Source organism: Ovis canadensis, chromosome 18 (assembly GCF_042477335.2).
Source record: "Ovis canadensis isolate MfBH-ARS-UI-01 breed Bighorn chromosome 18, ARS-UI_OviCan_v2, whole genome shotgun sequence".
Classification (NCBI taxonomy): domain Eukaryota; kingdom Metazoa; phylum Chordata; class Mammalia; order Artiodactyla; family Bovidae; genus Ovis; species Ovis canadensis.
This window is the reverse complement of record NC_091262.1, coordinates 73,514,677-73,533,287: the sequence shown is the minus strand read 5'-3', so window position 1 is coordinate 73,533,287 and position 18,611 is coordinate 73,514,677. Positions and strand designations below refer to the sequence as shown.

At 48.0% G+C, this 18,611-nt stretch overlaps 1 protein-coding gene across 3 annotated transcripts in view; it reads left to right on the top strand.

The window, feature by feature from the left end:
- The window catches only part of CLMN (calmin), a 144,414-nt gene that overhangs the window by 114,415 nt on the left and 11,388 nt on the right, over positions 1 to 18,611 (top strand). The window contains exon 13 of one of the 3 annotated variants that reach the window (XM_069559712.1): positions 1,503 to 1,707. The exons of 1 other annotated variant lie outside the window; for it this stretch is intronic. In XM_069559712.1, coding sequence (XP_069415813.1) covers positions 1,503 to 1,671 — 169 coding nt within the window. In that variant the 3' untranslated portion in view covers positions 1,672 to 1,707. Of the gene's footprint in view, positions 1 to 1,502; positions 1,708 to 18,611 lie in introns of those variants that run through there. One more of the 3 variants, XM_069559711.1, reaches the window with a different exon arrangement.

Below are 18,611 nucleotides of genomic sequence, written 5' to 3'. Positions count from 1 at the left end.
AAGGTAGTTTAAAATTTCTCTAAAAACAGTTTTAAGAAGGAGAAAGAAATTCTGCCCCTTATCTGCGTGAGAATCACTCAGTTTCCAGACCAGGGCAAAGGTTTAATCCCCTCTTGGCCTGGCTTCTTGCTGTATCGGGAGATGATTCAGGGAAGAGGTGATTTTTGCTTCTCATAATCTATCACGTGCCTCAGATTGACCCCAAGGAGCTTACACACAGGTTCTGTAAACGCAGCTGCAAGCAGAGACCCCCAGCCCCGACTGCAATCAGATAATGTCTTCTGAGCCTTTTCTGTCACCACCACACAGCCCCCTTCTAGACCCTCCCTACCAGGCAACAGTAAAATGTCATTTTAGTGCTACCTTAGGGCTTCCCTAATAGCTCAGTTGGTAAAGAATCCATCTGCAATGTGGGAAACCTGGGTTCGATCCCTGGGTTGGGAAGATCCCCTGGAGTAAGGGATAGGCTACCCACTCCAGTATTTTTGAGCTTCCTTGGTGGCTCAGCTGGTAAAGAATCCGCCTGCAATGCAGGAGGCCTGGGTTCAATCCCTGGGTTGGGAAGATCCCCTGGAGAAGGGAAAGGCTACCCACTCCAGTATTCTGGCCTGGATAATTCCATACAGTCCATGGGGTCGCAAAGAGTTGAACACGACTGAGCGACTTTCACTTTCACTTTCTGTTAAAATAAGATAAAAATAAGAGAAGAGGGACTTGCCTGGAGAGTGAGTGGCTAAGACTCGATGCTTCCAACACAGAGTGTCCCAGGTTCGATCCCTGGTCAGGGAACTAGATCCTGCATGCCACAACAGAGATTCCACATGCTGCAACTAAGACCTGGTGCAGCCAGATAAATAAAAATAGATATTATATATATATATATAACTACTCTCTTCTCTTAAAAAAAAAAAAAAGGAAAGATACCTCTCACCAATATGGAACCTGGTAATCATGTTCAAGGTTAGATTCCAAAGCCAAGAACAAAAACTAGATGGTAGAGAGGTATGTTTTTGTTGCTAATGGCTGTTTTTAAATGATCGGTCAGCAGGGAACGCCTCATTTCTCTCCTTAGATTCCTTAGGAAGCCCCTCTGTTCCTGGGAGCATAAAAAAGAGCTGTCAGCCTTGAACTCTGCATTCAGGGCACTGCTGTATAACGGGACACATCCTGGAGGAGGGTGCGGAGCTGGCCCAGGTCCCAGCTTTGTCACGAAAGTCATTGTGTGGGCTGGAGAAAGCCCCTCCACCCACCCCACAAGATTCAGCAGGCCCATCTGCAGAATGGGGCTAACGGCCCTTCTGTTGTGGTGTCATGGAGATGAACTGAGAGAGTCTGAGAGCTCAGAGCGTCCCGGGACCCCGCCCTCCACCTGGGTCTGCCCCTCGCTGGGAAGCTGTTGGCTCTCCAGTTGGGCAGTGAGGCTGGAGTTCAGGGAGGGAATGGGGGTCCCCTGGGTGGGGGAACCCCGCTTGTGACCGCTTTGGTGTGTCTCCCTCCTGCAGGAAGGCCAACCACTCGGGCAAAGCCAGGCTGCGGGAGATCCAGAGCTCCCAGAGCGACTCACTGACACAGCTGGTCCAGCAGCCGGACGTGATGTACTTTATCCTCTTCCTCTGGCTCCTGGTTTACTGCCTGCTGCTCTTCCCCCAGCTGGACGTCAACAGACTCTGATGCGTGCGTCTGTGTAATAAAAGAGACAGGACCCTGGCCGTGGGGTGGGCATTCTCCTTCCTTCCTCTTCTTGCCTATTCTGGACGGCGCACTTCTGCAGATAGTGGAAGACCTCCAAGGAAACTTAGACCACCACGCCCCCCCCCCCACCGCCTTCCCCACTATTTTTTTTCATGTTTCCTTTCGTTTTCTTTTCTTGTAAGTCCTAAGCATGCTTTTCTCTTAGGCTGTGAACAGAACACTCAGGTGTGTGGCCGGATCCTTGGGTGGGGTTTGTTTGTGTGCCTTGTTCTGTCAGGTATTACTGTTAAGCTTCGTGGCTGAGATTTATGGGGCTTCCCAGGTGGCTCCGTGGTAAAGAATCTGCCTGCCAGTGCTGGAGACACAAGAGATGCGGGTTCGATCTCTGAGTCGGGAAGATCCCCTGGAGAAGGAAATGGCAACCCACTCCAGTATTCTTGCCTGGAGAATCCCATGGACAGAGCAGCCTGGCGGACTACAGTCCCTGGGGTTGCAGAGTCGGAGACGACTCATCGGCTGAGCACAAGCACTGATTCTTAGCTCGCTCAGCTTTTAAGGTCCCAGATGGACTTGAGTTTGTCACCTCCTGATGACAAAGGGGATGAATACCCCCGGGAGAGCCCCTATGGGAAGAAAACTGCCTCACTTTCCTCCGCGAGGGGCATCTGGGTGAAGGCGCTGGGGGCCCCGTGGTGGTCTGGTGGTTGGTCGTGGTCTTTGCGGGGCGGGAGAGGGGATTATCCAAAGAACAGCACAAAACTGCTGGCCCTAGGAAAGTACGTCCACAATCAGCAGAACTCACAGAAAGTAAAGGCTGGGTCGTGAGCTGCAGTGCACACTTGTTCACACTAGGGTGTTCTTCTAGTGAGGGGATGCATTTTCATTTTGCTTTTGCGCTGACTGAATTGAGATAAAGCTGTGATTTTTCAAACCTTTTCCACCCATGGAATCCTCCGTTCAAGAGAATTCTCAGGGGGTGGTCTAGTCGAAACATGAAAAGCAGAGCTTTGGCTGACTCGGGGCAAGGCGTGGGATCCCTCTTGCTTTGTCTGGGCAGTCCCGCACCCATACCCCCCACCTCTGGCTTCCATCTGTGGCTCCTGAGGCTGGTACCCAAGGCCTCCCAGAGCACTGTAAACACCAAGAGCCTCCCAAAGCCCCAGGAGGAGGGCAGGGGTGACCTGGCTGAGAATGAGCTCTGGTTGGTGTTAGAGCATGTAGTAGCCCAGCAGGTTCCTGCTCCGAGAACACCTGTGTACACAATACCACACAGTGTGAGTCTCAGCACCGCCTTCCTTTGTGGTCCATTATAATGGGTTTCTTGAAAAGGAGAGAGGTTTCCGGAAGGCATCTTGAGAAGTAGCCAGAACTGGCAGGTGGTAGAGGAAGGGCATCCAGCCGCCCTTTGGTCTTCCATCTTCCTTCTACCCTGGGCTCTCTGCTTCCTTTCAAGACACAGGCCCTACCTCCCTGGGTATCGCTTCCTTCTCCCCTTGTCCTCCCCTGCTCAGAAAGCATATCGAGTGAGACTTATAAACCCACAGACTATGAGGTCAAGAGGGGTGTTCAGACAGCATCTTTGCTGCTGAACCCAGAGAGGCTGAGGCGTTTGGCCAAGTTCACACAGCCAACCAGGAGCAGACTTGCAAGTGTACCCAGGCCACCCGACATCCCCCCTGGAGCTGTCCCCTCTCTTAGGGAACTTCTCTTGGGCCCAGGGATGTCCTGAAAAAAAAAATAAATAAAACAATGAATAGATAAGAATGTCCTCATTTAAAACAAAACCAAAATTTTTAGGTCAACAGCCAACCTTTGTTTTTCTCTCATATTTTTCCCACGAAGTTTTGTTCACTTCCAGGCTTGTCACCCATTTCTTCTGGAATATCCTTCATGGCTCTAACAGTCTGTCAGCTGACACACCAGTGTTGTTCTTACTCTAAGAATCATGCTTCTCTCTCTGCAAGCCAAGGGCTTGCTTATTTCGAGCAGTGGGTCTCCAGTTTACAGAATTCCAGCATAGCCAAAAGAATTTACCTAGCACATTTGAGTTGATGACAGCCAAAACCTGAATTCTATCCCACTCTGGTTATAGCCTGCCTTCTCTCCATGAACGAATCTAAGCCTTCCAAGCTGAAAGCTGTTGGGAGCTTGGAGCAATTCCATCTAGAGGGCCAAGTGTCCCATGGAAAATGAGCTAATTAATGAGCTCCCTAGCATCATTGAACGCTCAAAGGTACAGATACTAAAGATTATGTGTGTGATATTTTATAACTCTGGACACCAAGCAGTCCTCACCTAAATTAGACGCTTGAAGAGCCAAGGAAGAGCTGACCCAAACGTTAATCATTTCATTTTACGGATCTAGACCTTGTTCAGAAAAGTCTGCAGGTTTTCTCTCTCACCCATTACAAAGTGTAATATTGTTTAAAACCATCTACTGGCAAGATGCCTGAAAGTCATTTAGTTCAAGTTGGCAGCAAACGGATTTTTTTTTTTTTTAAGAAAAAAAGATTCTCAATTGAGGATAGGCTCATGTGAATGAAGTCAGTTATAGAAGGTGAGTAAGAAGAAGCCAGCAGAGCAAACCACCCCATGGTTTGTTTTTTTTTTAAGAATTTATTTTTAATTCTTATCCAAGTAATACATATTCATAGTTTAAAAAGAAACAAATACAAGAAGGCTTTTAATGGAAACTAGCAATCTCCTGTGTCTTGCTTCCTGCAAGCAACCCTTTCAACTCTTCCTATTTTTTCTAGTATTTACCTTTGCATTTCTATATAACATGCTTATATTTCTTTTTATGTTTAGAATTTAGAATAGCAAGATATCTACTGGCTTGCTACCATGGTAGAGAAGGATCTTGCTCTTAGCCTAACCCCACTTTGTTTTTCCAGCATAGTTAGATTTTGTTGTTTGGTACATCTCTCTTCATTGTGAGCCTATGAGGTCTGTTTACTTCTGAACCAAGTGGTGTACTATAGTTGCTTGTCTTTTCTCGTCAAATATTTTCTCCTTGATGATGATTTTGGTGTGCCACCTTCCTTAGTAACTTCCTGAGAAAAGAACATGGGAAGCAAATATTTTGAGATTTTGCATAACTTAGAACGTCCTTATTCTGCCCTTACCCAGGGGTAGCTGGATATAGAATTGTGGGTGGAAAATAATACTCTCCCACCACTCCTACCTCCAACGTGGTTGTTGAGATTCTTAATGTCATTCTGATTCCCAGGCCTTTGGCTGTGACCTGGGTTTCTCTGCCTTCCCAGGAAACACTTCAGAGCCCTTCTTTCTTAGTGTTCTGAACAGTCCCAGTGACGGTGTGCCCTTGAAGGCATACCTCGTTCTGGGCTCTCATGGGAAATTTATTAAGTTTTCTTGTAATTGTTCACGTTTTTTCTTTCTGGACCACCTGTTGTTCCAATGTTGGACCTCCCAGGCTAATCCTCTAATATTGTTTTTTCTATTTCTCATCTCTTAATTTTTTATCTACTTGCAAAGACAGTTAACTTTATCTTGTCAGTGTTCCTGGTGAATGGTTTTTAATTTCCAAAACATTTTGTGGCGGTTCTCTTGTTTCTGTTTTATAGTGTCCTGTACTTGTTTTGTGGCTGCAGAACTTATCTCTCTGGATGTTCATGATAGTGGGGTTTTGAGGAACTTCTTTTCTGCTGTTTTGCTTTTATTTCCTCTGAGTTCCCTTTCTTTAGGTTAGTCTCAGCCTCTGCCTTTCATGTTACATGTTTTCTTGAGATATCTAGTGATCCTGTGGATCTGCTCTTGTGTGAGAGTGATATTTCAAAAAATGGACCAGAAACTCTATGTGTCAATTTGTGGATTTTCCTGTAGGGTCACCAGGTGGGCACCTGAACTCTTCAGGGGAGGACCACACATATCAATAGTTGCAGGTCGTTTCTCATTGTGTTTCTTTAGAGATATTTCCACTTCTCTCTGAGCATACACAGGGCTGCTACTAGCCTATGCAGAGCCCTCATGCAGTTTCAAAAGGGCATTCCCTCTGAGTGGATGACTTCGAGATAGGTGCCCCTCTGGGGCAGAAGCCCACCATGGGCGTGTGGCCAAACTGGCAGGCGCACCGTTTACCTCTTTCTCCAGGGAAAGGCTTGAGGAGCAGAGCAAGGGCTAGGGTTAACTCCCAGTTGCCCCCTAGCCTTGCCCCTTTGTGCAGTGCACAGACGGGAGGGCCATACCCAGAGATGCTGGCGCACACCTGAGTGCCCGCATCCTGACCTCTGAGCGTGTGTCTCATCACCATCTCTATGTAGATACAATGAGTCAGTCCCGCCGCATTGTGCCTGGTGTCCCTGGGTGGGAACTCCTCTGCTTCCCCCTAGGAGTGGCTGCAGCTCAGTACCACACCTCTCCTCTGCACTTACGAGGCACTGGGATTCCTTGGCCCTGCCCGTCTGCCTCCACTCTGCCCCTGCCACTAATGGGTTGGCATCTCTCACATGCTGTCACCTCCTCTCCATCGCTCTGTCTTCATGATGCCATCACTTCCATTCCTTTGCTCTTGTTTCTCTGGGCTCTCGCCAGGGAAGACATGAGCCCATGTGCTCAGGTCACCATCTTGAACACATGGGCCCTCTCTATGCAGTCCCCTGCGTGCTCTCTCCCTGCTGGTTAGGCAAGCTCACTGCTACGTGGACACACTTGTGAGCTTGCCCTGAGTCCTGCTGAGCCAGTGGTCTTCGGGCGCCTTCAGTTCGCACTGGGCCAAGTTGCGGGGGTTGAGGAGGGAACACAGTGCTCCCCTCAATGCCACAGTGCAGATAAGGGTTCTCCTTCCTCCCTCTTTCACCTCCTGCCCCCACACAACCATCTTAGACCTCCCGCTGTCCCCAAGCTCCATGGAGTCATGCAGTTTTTAGGTTTTCCTTGTCTTGCTTCATTGGGAAACCAGTAGCCCACACTGGTGTCGGCCAGTGAACAATACAGCTGCTCCCTCTGTTGGGTGGCTGTTTGGAACTGGGTGAGCAGTTTATCCCAGTCAAGCCGGGACTATCTGGGGAGATGGGTTCCCACCAGGACTGAAATCGGAGTACCCTCTTCTCTGCCCCTTAGACAACCACTCCAAATACAGGCTTCTTCTCTCTTTCTGGGATTCAGCAGAATTCTCCCCAACTCTCCTCTCATCCCTGTGCAGTCCTAACCTGCTCTGTGTGAGGGTTGATCTCATAGAAGGCAGAAGATTTGGAGGCTGCCTCCCTGTATAGCCGATCTCAATAGATTGTAGATTGTTTGCTAGCCTTAGGGATCACGTAGGGATCACAGTGCCTCATTTAAGAAATGAAAAGGGCGAGGATCAGGAAGGAGAAATGACTAGTCCCAGTGTTGCTTAGTGCCCTCAGGAGGGACATCTTGACACCCAAGTGAGTTTTCTGCAAGCCTCCAGCCTCCGGTCCTGGGAGCTCACTTGCACCTCCTTTCCCATCGAGGACTCAGAACATCCAAGAGCTGATCTCAGACACAAGCCCAAGGAAACAAGGAAGGAATGTATCTCCCTGAATACCAGAACCCACGGTGGCTTCCTTGTTAAGGACTCGCCTGTCTCCATGGCCGTGTCGTTGAAGGGCAGTCCTGTGACGCACTCTCTTTCATGTGACCTTGGCTTTTCTTAACTCTCCGGAATGCCACTCAGCTTGTAGCTGTGGCCTCTCTCTCCTTTCTGCTTGGAGACCTCCCCAGCCATCTCCATTGACGTCCTGAAGTCCCCGAGGTGGGCTGTGTGCAAGTTTCAAGCCAGCATGGCTCTTCAGAACCTTCTTGGTGATGCTCTGGCCAGGAAACAAGAGCCCATGATGCCCTTCAGGTCCAGAGGTGTTATTTCTCTCACCCCAACATTGCATCCTCTCTGCTGAAACCACCTTTGGGGGCAGATTTAGTGCCTGGGGCCACAGCTGCCGTCCCGGAGCCCCCACTGAATGGCTGGCTCTTCGTCCAGTCTGTCCAGCTGCTGAGCGGGGCTGCGCTCAGGACGAGGGCCAGGACCTGGCTGAGCAGCTGAAGGCTGAGAGCCAGCATGAGTGATAACATGCTCATTTGCTGGAAATGGCTGCAGAGTTTGCCTTAACGGTTAGCCAGCGTCAGGGAGCCAAGAAATGAGATATGGCTTCTTCGCTGGACATGAAATCCCACGGATCTTTTTTTGCGCTGTCTCTTGTCAGGCACCTCGTTGAGGAAAAACAGCGAAGGGAAGTGAACCTGAGGCAGGCAGAGCCAGGACTCAGTTTGTTTTGCATCCAGAATTTTCCATCTCCATGGCGAGCATGCAGATGCTGTGGCCTCAGGCCCCAGGTGAGCCCTGGCCCTCCGTTCTCTGGTGTATGGCAGCTCTACAGTGGCCCGCGGGTCTTCACTGTCCTTCACTCTCGTGGGCTCTGCCAGCTTGGGAAGGGAGAAGGGCCTGGAGACTCTGAGCCCCTACTTCCCAAGGGTCAGCAGAGATCATCAGAGTTCCGGAACCCCTCTGATTTTTCTGGAATTGTCAAGTCCTCCTGCACAGGGAAGATCAACTTCAGTTCAGTTCAGTTCAGTTACTCAGTCATGTCCGGCTCTTTGCGACCCCATGAATAGCAGCACACCAGGCCTCCCTGTCCATCACCAACTCCCGGAGTTCACTCAGACTCACATCCATCAAGTCAGTGATGCCATCCAGCCATCTCATCGTCTGTCGTCCCCTTCTCCTCCTGCCCCCAATCCCTCCCAGCATCAGAGTCTTTTCCAATGAGTCAACTCTTCGCATGAGGTGGCCAAAGTACTGGAGTTTCAGCTTCAGTATCATTCCTTCCAGAGAAATCCCAGGGTTGATCTCCTTCAGAATGGACTGGTTGGATCTCCTTGCAGTCCAAGGGACTCTCAAGAGTCTTCTCCAACACCACAGTTCAAAAGCATCAATTCTTTGGCACTCAGCCTTCTTCACAGTCCAACTCTCACATCCATACATGACCACAGGAAAAACCATAGCCTTGACTAGAAGGACCTTAGTCGGCAAAGTAATGTGTAGTTTGTTCTGAGAACCTTGATGAAAACCCATCCGATAAGCAGTCACCTCTAGCCCAGGGGTATAACACCAACAAGCCGAATATCATCCTCGTCTGTGGGAAGAAGACAGCCAGTGTTTTATGCTGTTTGACCACTTGGTGTTAAATGCACAAGAGTCTGGCCCTGATCCCACTGGAAACTTTAACATCCCTGACTCTTAGGTGTCAAGGCCAGCTTTCATCTGGCAGAAACCTCTCTAACTGAAGCCGCCTGCCCACTCATTTTATAGTCACACCCTTCCCCAGGAGGTTTTATGGATTAGGGAGGAGGGCAGGTTTGGGAATCAGCCAGATTTAGGTTCTAGTTCCAGCTCTGTCTCTAGATACCTGGATGACCTTGGGCAAATAACCTCTCTGACCATCTTCTGTGCAGAGTAGATACTCAGCACATGTTTGTTGAGTGAATGATAGTTTACTTGTGGACTTGCCCAGTGGTCTAGTGGTTAAGACTCCATGCTTCCACTGCAGGCAACACAGGTTCGATTCTTGGTTGGGAAAGTTCCACGTGCGGCCAAAAATATTAATAGCTTCCTTGTGAGCTTGTTACAACATTGTATGCTGCTCAGCAGGTCCTTGTCTGCCTGTCCCTCCTCACCAAGCTTTGACTAGACCTCCTTTCATTATTTTCAGTTACCATAGCTTTCCCCAGCTTCTTTCCAACCCACTTCCCTCTTGCCAGCTGCTCTGTCTCAAACCTAACTCATACCTTTTATAAGAGGAAGTCTACCCATGAACTCACTGGACCCTTAACAATCGCAGGAGGTGGTTCTTTCACCACAGGAGGTGGTGCTTTTAGCTTTAAAGGAAGCTCAAACACAAGAAGGAAAAATAACAAGATCATAGAGCTGGCAGGTGGCAGAAGTGCAAATATAGGACTTCCTTCCAAACGTTGATTTCCACCCTAGACTTCACTGCTTAGGAAATAAGCTTTGCCCCAAGGTGATTCTGATTCTTACTGACTTCAGTCTAGTTGGCAAGAGTGGATGAGGACCTCAGAGCTGGGCAGGTGGTGAACTTTATCCGTCACTTGCAACCCCCCACCTTGCGTTCTTTCCCTTTCTAGGTTTCTACACACTTTGACCCTTCCCTGGTGACCCAGTGATAAAGAATCCACCTGCAATGCGGGAGACCCAGGTTCTATCCCTGGGTCAGGAAGAGATCCCCTGGAGGAGGGCATGGCAACCCACTCCAGTATTCTTGCCTGGAGAGTCCCATGGACAGAGGAGCCTGGTGGGCTACAGTCCATGGGGTTGCCAAGAGTTGGACACAACTGAGTGACTAACACTTTCACTTTCCACACGAACACTGCTTAAATATTTCCTTCATCCTCAGTTTGTAAAAGTGACTGAGTAATATTGTACATCAATTATACTTCAATTAAAAATAAGTTTAAAAAATTTTAATAACTGAGGACACCCCAAATTCAAGTTTTAGCCTAAGGTTGCAAATTTATAACCAAAATGACTGCTTTTAAAGGGCCTTTAGCAGCATAAACTCAGTGTCTAACATTCAAGAGTGAGTGACTTTCATTAACTGCCCCCAGCTCTTCACTCAGCTCTTCTAACATGCTTTTCAGAGTGGAAGAGAGGCCCCTCCTTTGAAAAGCAAATTTCATTGTCCTGGAAAGAACACAATTAAAATAAGGATGAGAACATGAATTCCTGGAAGACAACTGGTTGGTCTGTGAGATAGGAATCACCATTTTTTTCCTTTGTTCTGCCTTTAAAAAGTTGTGGGTTTTGCATTGTTGCAAAAACAAATAGAAAAGTGTCTTTTGATAGTTTTTTTTTTTTTCCTATTTGCAATAATTCCCACTTCTCTTAGCCCCACCAGAAGTCAGTAGACTCTGCTGTGAGGATAGCCACAACATGCCTGTATTCCTAAGGGTTGAAACACTTTTAAAAGGAAACTCTTAAGAGTGTCTGTAACCTAGAGAGTTGACAGTGTTCCAGAGTAGGACAGCGCTGGCCTGACTGTTAGGAACGCATGTCCTAGCTCGGGCCCACCTGCTGCGACACCTTGAATAATTCATTTACCTTTCTGGGTTGGAAGTTGGAAGACCTCTTTTTAGAAGTTTGTCCTAAATTTAAAAATCCAAAGGTTAGCAAGTTTGTGTTTGTGTGTGTGTTTTTTAAACATCTCAGTAAGTGGCCTATTTGCTTAGAATAAATGTGCCTCTGTATTTGTGAGTGAATTCCAAAGCTTAGAGCACAGCTTCCGGCTTTAGTATTTAGAAAGGTGCCTTTGAAAAGGGTTTGGTGGAATAAAAGGTAGTCTGTCTGTGGAAGGTGTGGGGGTGGAAGCTTGTAGAACGTGCAAGATCTGCTTCCTGGGCTCCCAGAACTAAACTGGTCTCCTTAAATTAAATCAGCATCTGACGCAGCACTTTTCTCAGATTCGTTGAAATTCACAAGTTCAGCCGCAGGAATACACAGATGTAAACACCGGGACCTTTCTATTCTCCCCTTTTCGCCCCTGGTCCCTCTGAGCATCGACACGCATAGTGTTAGCCACTCGGTTGTGTCCGACTCTCTGCAACCCCATGGACAGTGGCCCACCAGGCTCCTCTGTCCAGGCACAGAAATTCCACTTGAATCAGAAGCTGCTTGCATTCTAGCATTGGATCCTTGAAGCCAAAGGTTGGCACGTTTGTGTAGAATGTCCCTGGGGTGGGTGTGGCACTTGGGGAATGGGTACCATGAAACAGAGGCCCTTTGTCCTTGGATTGCACCCTAAATTAGCTGCCGGCGTCACTTACATTGATGCTGGTAACGTCAGCCAAAGACAAAGAGTAAATACCGAAGGATGTTTGGTCCCTGCCGTGGAGCAGGTTCATGGTCGGGACCAATTAGTAAGGCTGACACAGGAGCTGTTCAAAGTGTGTAGTACTGAGTGATGATGGGTTTATTTTTTCAAGGTCTGTGGTATGTTTAAGAGATTCACTGCTACCATTTCTTTTAATATCATGGCAGGACTTAATTGATAATGTCTGAATATTTTTACTGAGAGGACTAAGAGAACTATTGGAAAAAAGTGAAATGCTATTTTGTAGTACAAGAATTATTTTGTCTATTTAGTATATACATAGCTGTAGTTTTGTTTTAAAAAAAGGTATCTTTGTAAAAAAAATTGTATGAACGTGCACTCTTATTTATTAATTATTGTAAATGAAGATATAAATGATTATTTGCATAATTTATACCTGTGGGAAATTAACTGGAGTATTTGTTATTTGACTGTTTTCTATTAAGGAGTATTAGGCTTGGTGCTATGATGAATGGTCTTGTAAAATTACATGTATTCTTAAGAAAAATTTTGAGTATAAATCTCATGAATCAACCAGCTCATTGATCATTCTCATTTCCATGTGTATCCGTGCCTTTCCCAACCAGAAATGACACTGTCTTTCCTTCATCCCAACAAAGAGAACTGTTGCCAGGGTAAAAGTGAAGCTAACTGACTATAGAACCGTAGAGATTGTAAGAAATCCATCTTTTTTTTTAAACCATTAACTTGCCTTGCGCCTTTGCAGGTGCAGCTCTAAGAAGGGACAATAATGGTGGTGGTGATGGCACTTCCTGTGGGGTTGGTAGTGGCCCTGTGATTCTGGAGTCAGGCTGGTTGCCTAGGTTTGAATCCTGGGTCTGTCTCTTACCAACTGTGTGATCTGTAACAAGTTACTGTAGTTATTACTAGGCTAGGTCCCTCAGAAAACAGAGCCTGAGTTAAACCTCATGTGCTTATGTATCACTGGGGAGTGGTGCGATCCCAGGACAGCAAGAGTGAAGCAAGGAGGAAGGAAAAGCAAATCAGAGGTGATACAGCAGGTATCTATCACACACCTACCTAGCATCAGGCACTATTGTGGTCGCTCAGAATAGAGTAATAAATGAAACCAAATCGTTGTGCTCACAGAGCTTACATTCTAGCAGGGGAGACAGACAAATGAAATAGGCAAAGTATATAGCATGTCAGATACCTATCAAGATGTGATGCAAGAAAGATCAGGTCAGGAGCATCATGTGATGCAAGAAAGATCAGGTCAGGAGCCTCGGTTTGGAGGTAGATGGGGAGGTGATACAATGTTAATAGGGAGGCCTCATTGAGAGGGAGACATTAGACCAAAGACTTGCAGAAGATGCAAGAAAAACTCGCTTGAATAACTAGGAAAGAGCTTTTCAAGCTAAGGGAAAAGCAGGTGCAAAGGCACTGTGGTGGGTCATGGCTGGTGCTTTTAGGGGACACCCAAGAGCCTGGCATGGCTAAAGCACAGATGATGGAGGCGGGAGAGAAGCAGGAGAGGACTTCACTGGGGTGCGGTGGGTAGGGCCGTGCTGGGTGTTTTAAGGACTTTGGCCTTCACCCTGAGTGACCTGGACTTCCTGGAGGACTTCCTGGCCAGGCTTACCTGGGCCGCCGTGATGGCAATAGACTTGGGAACAAGGGCAGAACCCGGAGGCCAGCTAGGAGGCCATTGCAACAAGGCAGGAAAGAGGACGATGGTGCAGACCAAGATGGGCCCCGGGAGTGATGAGCGGTGATGAGCTTTGTATTATCAGAGCAGACTCTCTGGGTTTGCTTATGGATTGGGTGTAGAATGTGAGAGAAAGGGGATCTAGAAAGCTCTAAGGGGACTTCCCTGGTGGTTCAGTGGCTAAGACTGTGCTCCCAATGCAGGGGGCCTGGGTTCCATCCCTGGTTGGGGAACTAGATCCCATATGCCACAGCTAAGACCCTGCACAGCCAAATAATTTATATTTTTTTCTTTTTGGTAAAAAAAGAAAGGCTCCAAGTTTTTATCGGAGCAGCAGGAAGGGTGGAGGCGCTCTGGGCTGAGATGGGGGAGTCGTGCAGGGAGGAGGTTTGGAGTGCGAATGAGCACACTAAGCTGAGATGCTGGGTGCATTTCTCCTTGCCCTCTCCTTGCCCAAGTGTGCCAACCCTGGGATGGCCCAGCCCCGATAGCCCTTAGCTGCTCTGCTGCTGTGTCACGTTGGAGGCTTGGGAATCTCTGATAGGTTTTGGGAGCCCAGGTCCCCAGTGCATCAGGAGGCTGCTCCCTCAAGCTGGTCCCTCTGTCCTTCCCTTCCCTTCCCTCCTCTCCCCCTGTTTCTTCATGTGTTTAATCTTTTCAACACAGATGAAACTTTCCTTGACATGTGTGGAGGCTGCTCCTGCTTGAATGGAGGAACTGGGTGGAAACACATCAAACCATCTGAACCACATTAAAAGAGGGGCGGGAGGGTAACAGGATAGCAAGGGAGACCATGCGCTTGGACCACCGAAGCCTGAAACCAGCTGTGTGCAATCACGTTTGAACCTAGGGGCTTGAGTTTTCATTTGGACAAGGTGGTGATACCGCTAAGCGTGCAAAGAAAGACGGGGGTGATATTTTTCTTGCCAGGACTGCCTTAACATTTAGCTTGGGTTTCAGCTGCCTCTGACAGAAACCCACAAAAAACAATGGCTTAAACACGATGGAGGGTTTCAGTCTTGTCTCTGTTGAGAGAGAGGCCATCGACCCGGGTTGGTTGGGCAGCTTCAGCCATTCTTGCTGCCCCAAGTGTTCTTTTAGTCGCATGGTGCCCAGACCACTGAACTCATCTGCATGGTCCACGATGGCATCTGTCCACCCAGAGCACGCATCCGTGTCCTCGGCGGCAGAATGGAAGGAAAGGAGAACTGGGCTGCCCCCTCCTATAAGACTTCCGAGAAGAACCACGAGGCACATCAGCTTTCATCCCGTCGTTCATGCTGAGTCACTGAGCGCAGGTGCCAGGGAGACAGGAAGCAGGTCCTTTGGCTGAATGCTCTGCTCAGTTAATTGCCAACAGGAAGAGACTGTAAGTCGGGATGGGCAATTAGCAGCATTGGTGACACTTGGCTCACTCCTGGTGGTCAGATTGGGCCAGATGTGGGCAGTTTCTTCATTAAACAGTCTTGTACAGAGGGCCTCCTGGGTTTCATGGGGGCTCAGCATCACTGATAAAGACAGGAATGAGATCAAATCCATCCTCGGTAACGGCTCATGGAGGAACTGGAGAGGCGAGCAATGCTTATGGAGTCCAGCTACCATTTCTTGAGCGATCGCCCCGGTGCTGGACTAGGGCCTCACTGAATGATTATAAAACATCCCATGGGGAGGTCGCCACGTTCCACCCATGAGAAGAGGCAGGAAAAAATGAAGGTGGGGACAATGAGTTCCTTCACGTGCTGCCCAGCAGAATTAGAATAAGAACCTGGGGCCACCAGCCTTTCCCCATCATATCAGCCTGCCTTCTGTGGTCCTGAAAGTGACCCTCCCAAGAGAACATGGACTGGGGCACAGGGTCCACGGCTGCTCCAGACAGAGCTCACAGAGGCCTAGGGGGAGAGAGATCACCCATTCCCATCTGAGATTCACATCCTACCGTGGGAAGGAAAACAACAGGGGAGCTTCCCTGGGCACTCTGAATCAGGGGTCACCTCTCCCAGGGACCCTAAGCAAGTCTCAACTCTCCCAGGCCTCAGTTCCTTCAAATGTGAAATAGAAATAATAACAACCCCAGTGTGAGGCCTGAGATGACCTACTGTCTGTGAAAATACCCAAGAAATAACCCTAAATAAATGTTCACGTTTTATCAGAAGAACATCCTCCTTCCTTTCTCTTTTTAAACAACAGAATCCTAAAGGTTCAATTATTGATTTCTTTTAGAACTCGGCCCACTCCTACCCAATATTTATCATCAGCAGACTCTTTGGTGCCACTGCTGTAATCCTCGCGATGTTCCGACAGCCTCGAATGTTCTAGATGGAGCAGCATTGCTATACTACAGCTCTCTCTGGCCCTGGGCAGCAGTGTCCCAACCACTGAGATTAGGCACGAAGGGGCAGAATTAATTCCATGAGAGCTGCACCTCTGCCGACAGAATCCTTGTGTTAGGTCGGTCCTACTGGGTTATAGCGGCCCATCTGTAGTAACCACACACACACACGCGCACGCGCGCACACGTGCACACACACCCCTAAAGTTTGAGTGTAGTATTTAATCTCATTCCTGTTGATTGATTGTCTATTCGGGGGCAGGGGGTAGGCCTTCCGTACAAGACTGTTCAATGAAGAAACTGCCCATATCCGGCCCAACATGACAACCAAGACTGGGCCAAGTGTCACCAAAAGATCACGTTGCTGTGCAGTCACTAAGTTGTGTCCGACTCTGCGGTGCCGTGCACTGCAGCACACCAGGCTCCTCTGTCCTTCACCGTCTCCCAGAGTTTGCTCAAACTCATGTCCATTGAGTGGGTGATGCTATCTACCCGTCTCATCCTCTGTTGCCTCCTTCTCCTCCTGCCTTTATTCTTTCCCAGCATCAGGGTCTTTTCCAGTGAGTCAGCTCTTTGCATCAGGTGGCCAAAGTATTGGAGCTTCAGCTTCAGCATCAGTCCTTCCAGTGAACATTCAGGGTGGACTTCCTTTAGGACTGACTGGTTTGATCACTTAGGCGCCGTTTTATGGGAAATTACTCACTACGAAGTATTAGCTCAGTCTCTGGAGACTCTGGGAAGGGCCCAGACGACGCCCCTTGCACGAATGTGCACTTGCAGGTGGAGATTGGGTAGGAGTGTGGACAGAGTTCCCTAAGTCAGAATCTATGGGGAGAAACTCGAGGCTTTCCCAAGCTATCTGGATGAAGGACCTTTTAAAAAAATGTATTTATTTCTAGTTTCTCATAGACCAAGTTTTGTAAAATACATTGCACGTTAAGTACCTCAGAACTGATATTAAAAATGACATGAATAATACAAATCATGATTTTTTTTTTTTTGCCATGCCATGTGGCTTTTGGGGTCTTTAGTTCCCCACCAGAGATTGAACCTGGGCTGTTGGCAGTGAAAGCCCGGAGTCTTAACCACTGGACCACCAGGGGATTTCCCCTAATTTTTCATTATCAAATGTAATAGACATAAAATTGTCCTGTAACATCCCTCAAAGATGAATTTACTTCTTTGAGGCTCAGGAACCTACAGGAAGCCAGAGACGAACCCCTGAGTAGCATTGCCTGAACCCAATTGCACCTCCAGCCTTCTAAAAGGAAATGATCATCTTTGTCTTAAGGCAACCACAGTAATTTTTCATTAATAGGCACTGCTTATCTAAACTTCTGGGTCACAGCTGACTGGTTTATTTTCTAATAATTTTCCATTTCTTTGCAAGGAGTATAAGGTCCTCACAGATATGTGGTCTAAATTTTGTTTTGAGGGTAGCTCGCCAAGTTTCATAAAGGCATGTGGTATTTCTTATTTGACTGATACAGCTGGACTGAGAAAGGTCATCTGAGTTGATGAGGAGGCAGGAGGAGAGGCAGTCCCACTGGATCACACACTTGAAGTGGCCATCAGAACCAGCCCAGCCCCACCAGGGCTGCCTGGAGCTGCCCATCCACTGCCAGACATGGATGATGAAAGACTCGTGGCAGTTTCATCCCAACAAGCCTTAATGGGTCTGGTTCTGAGCCTCCACTGAATTCAGGTCTGGCAAGCAGACTTGTCCGCCACTAGAAGAATTATGCCTGCCAGGGCAAGGCACTTTCTAGGGCCTGTGGTTATCAGAGATGTGGGAGATTTTGTCCCAACTGTCACCCTTGGGACCCAGGTGAATGCCTGGCTTCAGTAAGCCTGCGTCCTCCAACATCGTCAAAGCACCAGACATGACCAAATCAGGTTTCTCCCCTCCTCTTAAACACTCAGGGATTCCCTGGACACCAGTTGGGAAGGGGGTCAAGTTCCAAAATGTCCTGTGTACAGCAGGTGAAACGGTAGCTGGCATTGCACTCCAGGGACCAGTGAAGCCTATAACCAGAGACAGACCATTGCATAGATGCTATGGGAAAATATTTAGTTTTTCTAAATCTATCCAAAAATGATGTCTTTCACTTTTACCATCTATGTGATAAGCAGGATAAAAATCTAGGCTGCCCTCTCCTAGCACATTCTGTAACTCGTGTTTCAAGGTCGTTAGTAGTAGTAGCGTTAGTTGCTCGGTCACGTCCGACTCTTTGTGACCCCATGGACTGTAGCCTGCAGGGTTCCTCCGTCCATGGCATTCTCCGGGCAGGAATACTGGAGTGGGTTGCTGTTCCCTTCTCCAGGGGATTGAACCTGGGCCTCCTGCATACCATTTGAGTTACAGGGAAGCTCTTCTTCAAGATGACTGCAAGGAGCTGATTCATCGGGTCCACGGCCCGATAGCTGTGGTCTTCACATCAGTTAGGGATTACATTCGGCGGCACGTTACAGAACTCTGACGTCGATGCTTTCACCGCACAGGGTCTGTTTTTCACACCGGACATTGAAGCAGGTGGTCCCAAGGTGTAGTGGCTCCACGAGGCCACCAAAGGCTCAGATTGCTCCGTCTTCCGTTCTGCCGTCTTAGCATGGTCTCTTCTGGTGGTGAGATGGCCTTTGCAGCCCCAGCCTCACATTCCTGTGCTAGGAAGGCAGAAGGCAACTACACAGAGAGTATAAAATAGTTCCCATAGACGTTCACGTAAGAACCGTTGACCAACACTGAAACAGGAAGCCCTGTGCTGCAAGGGAGGTTGGGAAATGTAGTTCTGTAGCTAGGAATTTTGCGGCCCCATGAGAAAGAAAAATCTGTTAAAAAGGGAAGAACAAATCTTGGGGAGGCAGCCAGTCCTGTCTGCTCCAGCCTCCTCTTCACCATCTTGGGAAGTGGATTTAGCTTGTTATTTTCCCAATGGAACAGCTGATAAAAATGACCATTAGTTAAATATCTATTATATATATATATATATATATTTTTTTTTTTTTTCAGAAAAAAAAACCACTTTTGTCTGTTCATGTCTGATTTTTCTTTAGA